At 67.9% G+C, this 11,279-nt stretch overlaps 1 protein-coding gene across 2 annotated transcripts; it reads left to right on the top strand.

The window, feature by feature from the left end:
* The first annotated feature begins 803 nt into the window (after window positions 1-803).
* On the top strand, window positions 804-9,950 carry ANPEP (alanyl aminopeptidase, membrane). 2 transcript variants are annotated; one of them, XM_065641515.1, is made up of 21 exons: window positions 804-902; window positions 3,981-4,907; window positions 5,157-5,302; window positions 5,386-5,522; window positions 5,601-5,727; window positions 5,834-5,988; window positions 6,062-6,175; window positions 6,315-6,458; window positions 6,554-6,619; window positions 6,763-6,828; window positions 6,929-7,101; window positions 7,191-7,270; window positions 7,405-7,538; window positions 7,639-7,694; window positions 7,808-7,955; window positions 8,095-8,186; window positions 8,360-8,470; window positions 8,562-8,729; window positions 8,802-8,942; window positions 9,119-9,200; window positions 9,461-9,950. In XM_065641515.1, the coding sequence occupies exons 2-21, from the start codon at window positions 4,294-4,296 to the stop codon at window positions 9,623-9,625; spliced, it is 2,919 nt and encodes a 972-aa protein (XP_065497587.1). In that variant the 5' UTR covers window positions 804-902; window positions 3,981-4,293; the 3' UTR covers window positions 9,626-9,950. The 2 variants fall into 2 exon arrangements, with proteins under 2 accessions (XP_065497587.1, XP_065497586.1); XM_065641514.1 differs by lacking the exon at window positions 804-902 and adding an exon at window positions 2,340-2,440.
* Window positions 9,951-11,279: the final 1,329 nt, after the last annotated feature.

The following is an 11,279-nucleotide window of genomic DNA, read 5'->3' as shown; positions in this document are numbered from 1 at the left end:
GACAGCGACGTCCCCTGCTCTGGGCCTTTCGGGGCAGGGTCACCAGTCTGCAACCCGTGGGCGCCTGCTGTCCCCCTGCCAGCTCTCCTGCATTCCTGCTGCTGAGCATCCCTGCTCTGTGCTCAGGGCAGCTGTGTATGGCTCGGTGGGGCATGTGGGGCTGGGGTGAGCCCTGGAGGCAGGTCCTGGAGGGGTCTGAGTGAGCATGGTGATGGGATGGCCAGGCACTGAGGTCCCTGCGCCGTGGGGCTGCTCGAGCCCGTGCCCTGGGCTCCACCACGGCTCCATCTGGCCACCAGCCTCGGGGCCCCTTCCCCTGCTTCCCTCCAGCTGCACTTCGGGCTCTGCCTCCACTTCCCCTGGCAGGGAAACCGTGACTCTGCCTGGAAGGAATTTTCCTGCTGTCTCCCCTCCCTGCAGCTTAACCCTTCCCCAGCTGGCCACGAGCCATGGCCAGCGGCTGGCGGAGGTCAAGGAGCTGGGCAACCCGCTGCTGCTTCTCCGGCAGCCGCCTCCTCCTCCTGCCGGCTGCCGGAGCAGTGCGGTGGGGGCAGCAGCTGAGCGGTGCCTGGGTCTGTCCTGGGCTGGGACACAGGGTCTGGCAGGTGCTGGGATGGTCAGAGGGGAAAACTCCGGCTTGCGCCACGGTGAGGAACTCGGTGTGGTGCCCATGTCCCACTCTGCTGCAGCCGGGGACACGGGGGTGCCGGGGGTCGGGCTGGCGCAGGCGGCGCTGATGGCACGGCAATCCCTGGTGCAGGATGTGTCCAGCCACACGCGCTTCCTCTGCACCGAGGAGATGTTTGTGCACAGCCGCCTCCGGTAACGGCTCCAGCTCTGTCCCCGGCCCACATCCTGCCGGTGCCCGGCTCTGCAGGAGGCTGAGGACGGCGCTGGGCAGGGTGAGTCCCCAGCTGCTCCATGTCCCCTGCCACGGCAGAATCGGGCAGAGATTTCCCCGTTTCCCACCCAGGGCTGCAGCCCTGGCCCCTGTGGCCACGGGACTGTGCAGAAGCGTGCCCGGGGCTGAGGTGGCCTTGCCAGCCCAGGCTCCTTGGGGCAGCGTGCTGCCTGCCGGGACCCTGCGTCCTGCCCGGGACCGGAGCCCGGGTGCCCTGCAGAGGGAGGGGGGAGGCCGTGCTGAGGTGAGAGCTGGCCCTGCTGCGGGCAGCAGCATTCCTGCCCGGGGCAGGGTGCGATACTCCCCGTGCTGGCAGTGGTTTGTGTTCCCAGGGGGCCACAGCCGGGTCACCAGCCCCTCCACACCCCGAGGCAAGCTGGGGGACACATCGGGCAGGGGCTGCCTGGGGCTCCGTGCTCCCCTGTCCCAGCTGCCCGTGTGTCTGGACACGGGAGATGTGGCTGGGTCTGGCTCCCAGCTCCAGCCCCTGTGCCCAGCCCAGCCAGGCTGTGATTTGGCACCTCCGGGTGCTGGATTTCACCCAGCTCAGCCGGGGCTTGCTCACAGGATCGTGACCCCCAGCTCCAGGGCCCCCTCCCCGGCAGCGCAGGGGGAGCAGGCGGTGGCGCCTGGCACTGGCCCAGCCCGCGCAGGTACTTGCCACAGGGGATAAGTGTTTGCCTTGCCAAGCCCAGGGCCTGGCCCCGCACCCGCTGTGCCGAGTCGCTCCCGATCGGGCAGACCTGGGGCCTGGTGCCCCGGGGTGCTGCACCCCTCAAACCCTCCGTGCCCCCACTGCAGAACCAGGCTGCCCACAGGGACTGGGATGGCTCTGAGCCCAGCGCCGCCGGGGCAGGGGGTGCCGGGGGGCTGGGTGGGGGGCACTCCCCAAGCAGCGACACCACTCCCAGTGTATGTGGGTGCTCTGGGGAGGGGGCACAGCCCAGCTTGGCTGCTGCTGGGTGATGGCTTGTGCCCTTCCCCGCCACCTCCCTGGCTGAGTGTGCTGGCCGAGGTGGGGGGTGTGAGGGAGGGGACCCCCCAGCAGGACCCCGGTGGGGCTCTGGGGTGTAGGGGCTGGGCGGGTGGGGTCAGTATATCCCCAGCAACAGCCACCACGGTCTCCAGGCTGTGTCGGTCTCTGATGCACACCCCTAACACCTCTCAGCAGAGGTGAGGGGGTCCCGCAGCCCCAAAGGACTGGAGGCGTCTTCCCCAGCAGAGACCCCTGACCTTGTCCCTGCATTGTGCTGGGGCCGGACCCCCCACTCCCCCCGCTGCCCCGGCCCCCCCAGCCGTGCCCCAGCAGCCCTGGCCGGCCAGCAGCCCAGGGGTTAAGGGGGGAGGTTCGGGTTCCTTCCCCTGCAGCTTTAGGAGGAAATTTTCCTCCCGCTGGCGGCTGAGGAGCTGAGGCGCCCGGAGCCGAGTGCAGGCAGGGTGCGGGCAGGGCACGGGCAGGGCGCAAACAGGGTGCCCTGCCGGGGACGAGGTGGGCAGAAGCCCCCCTGCCCCTCTCGCTGTGCAACTGAGTGCAGGAAGGTGAGTGGGGGGCGATGCCGCTGCCCAGACCCTGAGCCGGGGGTCCTGGGGGCCCGAGCGGGGCTGGGCTGTGCGGGTGCTGTGGAGGTCAGCAGTGAGTCCATGGGCTTGTGTGTTCGGAGCTGCAGGGCTCATGCACGGGGGTTACAAAGCCCATATGTGATGGGGTTTGGGGGTGCATGGGGTTATGGAGGGCTCTGGGGTGTGTGGGGTGATGGGGTGTGTGGGGCCACAGCTTCAAGAGAGCTGCATGTCCCTCTCCATCTGTGCCCCGGGTGCCTGGGTGTGGGACGTGGCACACGCATGTGGGACATGGGACACGCGTGTGCGCCATCTGCGAGTGCTCCCTGGGGGGAGGCTGTGCAGGGGGAGCAGGACCCTGCCTGTGCTGGGGCAGGGGCTGCCGGTGGCATGGGGGGCTGTGGGCAGCTGGGGAGGGGGCTCAGGGGAGGACACGGGGACTGGCTGGTGTTACTGGGCGAGCAGTGTGTGCGGGGCTGAGCTGGGGTGGTGCCACATGCCGTGCCCAAGGGGTCTGTGTGTGGGGCCAGTGCTGGCAGGGGCACAGTGTGCCCATTGCGTGCGATGGGGATGCGCGGGGTGCCCGGCACCCTCCTGGCTGGCTGTGGCCCCCATCCCGGGGAGCTGTCGCAGCCGTTCCCCAAACCCTGTGCCTTCGGCCAAAGCATGGGCAGGGAGCAGGGCAGAGTGCGTCTGTGCCACAACCCTGCGCACAGCACTGGCCGGCCAGGCCGTGGCGACAGCCAGGCTCTGCAGGGCAGGGGTGCCTGGGGACACGGCAGCATCCCGAGGCTGCTCTGCCGGCACGGTGACACCGGCGGGGGCAGCTGGGTGGAGGCAAACAGGGCACAGTTCCCTGAGGACACTGCTCAGCAGTGCCAGGTTCCCCCTTCCCCCAGAGCTGAGGTTCCCAGCAGGTCCTGCCCACGTCACCTGTGGGAGAGTTGGGACAAGGAGTTTCTGTTCCCAGGAGAAGGTGCAGCACCTCCCCTCCCCACACTGCTCCGCATGGGACTTGGCTCCCTGGCTGTCTGCTGTGCCCACTCTGTCCCCCAGGCTGGAGAAGCCTCTGGCAGAGCTCCCAGGGTGACCCGCACAGCTGGGGGGCTTGGGCTGCTCCCACTGCCCAACCAGAGAGCTCCAGAGCAGCGTGTGCTGCTGCCCTGCACCCCGAGCCCCCCATGTTTGCTTGGCTGCAGCCAGGCCCCCGCAGGGGCTCCGTGCCGTGGGGCGCAGGCGAGGCTGAGCCGTGGGACCCCTCTCTCCCAGCCCTGGGCCCTGGCTCTCCCGGGCTGTGGCTGGTGGGAGGGTGAGCGTTGCCTGTGGCCTGCGCAGGCTGCTGGGCTGGGCTCAGGGGCCCCGGAGTTTGAACTCGGATGCGAGCGGGGTGATGCGACCCTGGACTTTGAGAGGGCTGCGGGCAGAGCGGGCTCCTCCCCAGCGTGGCCCCAGCTGCACCACGCTGCCCGGACCCTCTGCAACCTGACTGTGACCACCCGCTCTGTCCCTCCTTCTGCAGGGCCGGGCCAGTGCTCGGGAGGGACGTCGGCAGCCCCAGCCGGTGCCCGCTCCTGCGCTGCCCATCCCGATGGTGCAATCTCAAGCTGCTGGTCTTGTCCTGTGCTGCAGCGGCACCGGCTCTTAGTGCCTGTGCAAGGCTGGGAGGCAGGCACATGGAAAGCTCATCCCAGGGGCCGGTGCCACCTGGAGCCTCATGGTTGTTTAATACTTCACCCATTAACTTGGACTAATAAACCCCGTGGGAGCGAGAGGCTAAAAGCCGTGCCAGCGGGCAGCACCTCCTCCGTGAGCCGCGCTCCCGCAGCCCTGCCATGGCTGCCGGCTTCTTCATCAGCAAGAGCGTGGGCATCGCGGCCATCGTGCTGGGCCTGGGTGCCACGGCCACCATCATTGCACTCTCGGTGGTGTACGCCCAGGAGAAGAACAAGGTGACAAATGCTGGCACTGATGACACGGCCACCACGGCTGCCACCACCACGGCTGCCACCACCACGGCTGCCACCACCGTCCCTGGTGAGCTCTGGAACCAGTGGAGGCTGCCAAAGACACTGATGCCGGAGTCCTACGAGGTGACCCTGCAGCCCTTCCTGAAGCCCGCGGACAACAGCACGTACATCTTCAAGGGCAACAGCAGTGTGGTCTTCCTCTGCGTGGAAGCCACCGACCTGATCCTCATCCACAGCAACAAGCTGAACTACACGCTGCAAGGAGACTTCCTCACCTCGCTGCAGGTGCTGGACAGCTCCAGCGTGCCGTCCATCACCAGGACCTGGCTGGAGACCTCCACCCAGTACCTGGTGGTGCAGCTGGAGGCTCCGCTGCAGCAGGGCCAGCGCTACCGCCTCGTCAGCAGCTTCACGGGGGAGCTGGCCGACGACCTGGCCGGCTTCTACCGCAGCGAATATGAGGATGAGTCAGGCGTGAGGTGAGTGGAGGGCAGGGGGCTGGGGGGGCACGGGGCTGGACTCAGGGTGGCAGGAGGCACATGCTGGGTTTGGGGCTTGTCTCCCACTGGGATGGCGGGATGGGTGTGGGGAGCCTCTGTGCCCCCCTGCGTCCACATCCACCCCAGTGGGGACAGGATGGGGGAGTAGGCGGGGCGCAGGGTGAGCGGAGGGACCTGGGTGTGCCAGCCACGGCAGAGCCCCCCAGCAATGACGGGGTTTGCTGGCAGGAAGGTGGTGGCCACCACGCAGATGCAGGCGCCCTACGCACGGAAAGCCTTCCCCTGCTTCGACGAGCCGGCCATGAAAGCCAACTTCACGGTGACGCTGATCCACCCGTCCGACCACCATGCCATTTCCAACATGCCCCCCAGGAGTGAGTGGGGTGGGGGGAGCCCCGGGGGGGTCTGGGGGCCCGGCGGGGCTGCAGAGTCACCCCTCTCCCTCCGCTCCCCACAGGCACCTGGCAGCAGGAGATTGACGGGGAGATGTGGAACGTCACGGAGTTTGAGACCACCCCCAAAATGTCCACCTACCTGCTGGCCTTCATCGTCAGCCAGTTCAGCTACGTGCACAACACCTCGGAGAATGTGCTGGTAGGCTGGGGCTGGGGCAGCCCCCTGCCTGGGGCTCTGAGCCCAGGCAGTGCCTGAGCCCCACGTCTGCCCCTCCAGATCCGCATCTGGGGCCGCAGTGAGGCCATCGCTGAGGGCCAGGGCGAGTACGCACTCCAGGTCACCGGCCCCATCCTCAAGTTCTTTGAGAGGCACTACAACACAGCATACCCGCTGCCCAAGTCCGGTGGGTGCTGTGGGGTGCCCGGGGCGCTGGCTGGAGCCACCAGCTGTGGCGGGGGTCAGTCCAGCACCCTGGCAGCGGCACATCAACGGGACCCCTCCATCCCCAGACCAGGTCGGCCTCCCTGACTTCAGTGCGGGTGCGATGGAGAACTGGGGGCTGGTGACCTACCGGGAGAACGCACTGCTCTACGACAACACCTACTCCTCCATCGGCAACAAGGAGCGGGTGGTGACCGTCATCGCCCACGAGCTGGCCCACCAGGTACCTGCCGTGCCCCCCGCCTGCCCCGCAGGCGGCTGAACTGGGCTGACATGACGCTGTGTCCCCCCCAAAGTGGTTCGGGAACCTGGTGACGCTGCGGTGGTGGAACGACCTGTGGCTGAATGAGGGATTCGCCTCCTACGTGGAATACCTGGGTGCCGACTCGGCCGAGGAGTCCTGGGGCATCGTGAGTTGGGGGCAGCAGGCAGCGGTGCGGGCGGGGGGTGCGGGCAGGGGGTGCGGACACCCCCTGCACCCTGCGGGCTGCCCCTGCTGCCAGGAGGGCTCGCGCAGGGCTGAGGCAGGTGCCGGCGCTCCCCACGCAGAAAGACCTGATGGTGCTGAACGAGGTGTACACGGTGATGGAGACAGACGCCCTGACCACCTCCCACCCACTCTCCTTCCAAGAGGACGAGATCAACACCCCGGCCGAGATCAGCGAGGTCTTCGACACCATTGCCTACAGCAAGGTGGGTGTGCGAGCCACAGGTGCTCGGGGACCGGCTGGTGGTCCCAGGGCAGGGGGTGGGCTGCAGGGTGCCCCTCTCACCTGCCATCTCCGCAGGGAGCATCGGTGCTGCGGATGCTCTCTGACTTCCTCACCGAGGACGTGTTCAAGGAGGGGCTGCAGGTGAGGCCCTGCCAGTGCCGGCGGGCACCGAGCCCCGGTGCAGGTGGGGTGGCCTGTGGCAAGGCCCCCCCCAGGTGCTCTGTGTGTGTCCTGCACCCTGGCCCTGCCCCTGCCCACCTGTCTGTCCTGCTGCTCTCCCGCAGTCCTACCTCCACACCTTTGCCTACGGAAACACCGTCTACACGGACCTCTGGCTGCATTTGCAAGAGGTAGGAGGGGACTGGCTGCTCCCAGCTGCTCCCCCCAGCCCAGCCCCTTCCCCACCGTGGGCCCCTGGCACTGCTGACCGTGGCACTGCTCTCCCTGCAGGCTGTTGAGAACAACAATGTCTCACTGCCCGACAACATCAGCAACATCATGGACCGCTGGACGCTGCAGATGGGCTTCCCCGTGGTGACCGTCAACACCAGCACCGGCACCATCACCCAGAAACACTTCCTGCTGGACCCCACGTCCGAGGTGCAGAGATCCTCCGTCTTCAAGTGAGTGGGGTGGGGGGCTGTCGGTGGCGCGGGGGCCGGAGGGGCTGGGGGCGAGGGACGATCCCACTGTCTGCCTGTCCCCGGCACAGCTACACATGGATCGTCCCCATCACCTGGAAGACGAGCGAGACCGTTGGCGCTGACAGGTACTGGCTGACCCAAGTCTCAGGTACGGCGCGCCCTGGGAGCGGGGGTCCCACTGCCACCTCCCCTGCCCCGCGGAGGTCGAGGTCCCCCAGGGGGGCACTGGTGGGGGGAGCAGGTGGGGGCTGGCTGTGACAGACCCTCCTCTTCCCTTCCCAGCAACCAACGAGCAGTTCAGGGTGAGCAGCCCCAACTGGCTCCTGCTGAACCTCAACGTCAGCGGGTACTTCCGCGTCAACTACAACCAGGAGAACTGGGACCAGCTCCTCGAGCAGCTCTCCAGCGACCCCCAGGTACACGGGGCTGGCCAGGGCCCCCCACGGACCCACACACCCCCTGCACCCACACACCCCACTCGGGGCTGCCCTGAGATGCCCACTCTGCCCTCCCCAGGCCATCCCCGTGATCAACCGTGCCCAGATCATCGATGACGCCTTTAACCTGGCCAGGTGAGCCGTGCCACTGCCCAGTGCCCACTGGGGCGAGGGGACTGGCAGGGTGGGTGCCCTGGGAGCGGGCAGCATGTGGGGCATGGGACTGACAGTGCCCTCACCCCTCGCAGGGCCAAGTACGTCAACGTGACCTTGGCCTTGGACACCACGCGGTTCCTGAGCCAGGAGACAGAGTACATGCCCTGGGAGGCGGCGCTCAACAACCTCCAGTACTTCCAGCTGATGTTTGACCGCAGTGAGGTCTTCGGGGTGATGACGGTGAGCGGTGCCACCGCAGCGGGTCCTGCCACTCGGCAGAGCCCTGTGCGAGGGGAATGGGGCCGAGGGGCTGGGTCTGCACCCAGAGCTGGGGGGGCTGCTGCTGGTGCCACGGCACTGACTGTCCTCCTGCCCCCAGAAATACATACATCAACAGGTGACGCCCCTCTTCAACTACTACAAGAACATCACCCATGACTGGGACACCAGACCCAGTGGCCTGACGGACCAGTGAGTGCTGCGGCCCTGGGGATGGGCTGGACCCCGGGAGTGTCCCTGACCACACTGGAACCATCACCCCAATGTGCACTGGGGAGCGGGAATGGCCCTGCTGGTGGCCCGGCACCCTCCAGTTGGTGCCCGGCTGCTGTGAGCTGGTCCCCAGCACAGCCCTGTTCCCCCAGGTACAATGAGATCAATGCCATCAACACAGCCTGCTCCTATGGCATCGCCGAGTGCCAGCAGCTGGCCACCACGTACTTCAACGACTGGAAGTCAAATGTCACCAGGAACCCGTGAGTCCCCAGGGTGCCCCAATGCCATGGTGGGCAGCTGGGCTGGGCACGACATGGGGCTCCCAGCTGAGCCATGTCCTCTCTCCCGCAGGGTGCCCCCGAACCTGCGCTCCTCCATCTACTGCAGCATGGTGGCCACGGGCGGGGAGGAAGCCTGGGCCTTCATCTGGGACCGGTTCCGAGAGGCCACGGTCGTGTCCGAGGCCGACAAGCTCCGCACAGCTCTCTCCTGCAGTCCCCACCCCTGGATCCTCAACCGGTGGGTGCGGGGTCCTGGCTGGGTGCTGTGGCTCTGTCCTGGCTGTCCCCTCACCTGGCACTGTCCCCCCAGGTACCTGCAGTACGCCGTGGACTCCAGCAAGATCCGCAGGCAGGATGCCACCTCCACCATCAACAGCATCGCCAGCAACGTGGTGGGGCAGCCTCTGGCCTGGGACTTCATCCGCAGCAACTGGAGGACGCTCTTCAACCAGTGAGCACCGTGTGGGGGTTGGGGGGGCTGGCTGGGGTGGGCAGCATCCCCCGTCCACCTGTGCCCCTCAGGGGTGCCACTGTCCCTTCCCCTGGCTGTGTGGGGTCAGGGCAGCTGTGGCTGCTGGTGCTGCTGTGCCCAGGCCCCCGGCTCAGCCAGCCCTCGTGCTCCCCCAGGTACGGGGGCAGCTCCTTCTCCTTCTCCCGGCTGATCTTAGCGGTGACCCAGAGGTTTTCCACGGAGTATGAGCTACAGCAGGTGAGGCTGGACCCTGACAGGGTCTGTGGGACCAGGCACCAGGCGCCCCAGCAGGAGCAGGGACACGGCTCTGCGCTGCTGGCACCTGGCAACCTGCCCTTGGCCAGCAGCCCCTGGGAGGGGGCTCCTGCCCCTGCCCCTCATTTGCCCAGGGGTCTGGGCAGCTTCTGTCCCTGTCCTGGGCTGCCAGGAGCTGTTGGGAGCTGCTGGGGGCTTCCAGGGCGCTCCACACCTGCTCCAGCCCCCCTTCTCCCCGGCAGCTGGAGCAGTTCAAGGCAGAGAACCAGGACATCGGTTTCGGGTCGGGAACGCGGGCGCTGGAGCAGGCGCTGGAGAGGACCCGCACCAACATCAACTGGGTGAAGGAGAACCAGGCAACGGTGCTGGCCTGGTTCCAGAGCGCGACTGAGACCACCCGCAGCTAACCCTGCGCCCTGGCCACCGCCTACCCTCCTCCCGGCACGGCTGGGGCTGCTGGCACGGGCTGGGCCAGCGGGACTCAGCCCGAAGCTCCCGGAGCCCCTGGCCCCGCGCCTGGGCTGGACCCCCCCCCACTCCCCACCTCTGCTCACTCCATCCCCTCAGCCCCCAGCCCCAAATGCTCCCCCCAGGCCAGCTGGGGGTCCTCTGCTGCTGCTGAGGGGCAGGGGCTGCTGCCCGCGGGCAGGGCCTGGTGCCTGTATGATGGGCAGCGATGGGGGACGGGGGGCTTTGGGCTGCGGGGGGGCCCGCTGCCCTCAGCTGCCTGGGACAGCGGCTGGGCCCCACGGGCTACTGTGAGGCCTGGGATCAATAAAGGCTGCATGGCAGCGTTCACCCGCGATGCTGGATGCTGGGAACAGGGGGCACGCACGGGGGCACGGGACATGTGCCGGCTCTGTGGGGCCGGTGTGGGGGGCTGCACTGGGGCCCGGGCAGGAGGCGCCTGGGATCCCGTGGTGGGCATGGGGAGGGGGCTGGGGACACAGAGCCCCTCAGGCCGTTAGAAGCCTGGTGCTAAGTGGCTCTGGGGGCTTTGCTGACGCCAGCCCCCCGGCCCCTCCGTCTGACAGCTGTGTGCAAGCTCTCCTGCTGGGCCCTGGCCCCGCGCAGTGCCCAGGGGTCCCCACCACCCTGGGACCAGGATGTCCCCACATGGTCCCAGGTCCCTGAAGGGACAGAGCTGGATGGTTTGAACACAAGGACGGGTCGGGACTTGACAGGTGGGTGGGAGCCGCCCTTCCCATCAGTGGGGCTGGGGAAGTCCCTGGCTGGTGAGTCCCTCTGTCACCCCAGCTCTGGGGATATCTCTGAGCTGTGGGGTGGGCTTGGAGGGGGCAGCGAGCCCCCGGCCCACAGACAGCTCCTGGCTGTGTGTGGGGGTGCCCGGGCCCAGAGTGCAGCAAGGCGGGGGCTCTGCAGTAACGAGTCGGGGTGCAGCGAGCGGGGTCCTCCAGTAATGAGTCGGGGTGCAGCAGTACACAGCAGCTTTAATGAGGAGCCCTCCCCGGTGTCCCTCCTGTGCGGCTCTGTGCCATGGCCACACTGCTGTCCCCTGTGCTGCCATATGGCTGGGAGTGCAGGATCAGCTCCACCACCCCCAGTGCCGTGCTGGGGTGCAGCTGGGCGGGATGGGGGCTGCACGAGGGGCCAGGGAGACGAGCCTGTCTGGGGGCGGTGGGCTGCTGAGCTGTGCAGAAAGAGCTGCGTCAGGTGAGCGGCCATGGGGGTCCCCTGCCCGCCGCCCTGTGCCCAGGCTGGCTCCCTGGCTCAGCACCATCGCACTGTGCCCCCCATGGCAGGCAGGTGGCTTTGCTGGTGCAACCCTGCCCACACCCCACGGGGACCATCCACCCCATCCCCGTCCTGCCTGTCCCCAGGCTCCCCCAGCCCCGCTGCCCGTGAGGGTGGTGGGTGCAGGAGCAGGGCCCGGGCAGGGGAGGGGGCTGTGTGTACCTGGCCACGCGCAGGCAGCTGGGAGCAGCATATGGGGGTCCCAGGGGGTCCCGTGTCCGTCACTGCTGCCCCGGGAGGCTGTAGGGGGCTGCAGGCTCCAGGCAGCAGGAAGAAGCTGTCCCAGTCCCTTTGGCTGTGTTGCAT

This window comes from Caloenas nicobarica, chromosome 10 (genome assembly GCF_036013445.1).
Source record: "Caloenas nicobarica isolate bCalNic1 chromosome 10, bCalNic1.hap1, whole genome shotgun sequence".
Taxonomy (NCBI): domain Eukaryota; kingdom Metazoa; phylum Chordata; class Aves; order Columbiformes; family Columbidae; genus Caloenas; species Caloenas nicobarica.
This window is presented reverse-complemented; position numbering and strand designations above follow the sequence as displayed.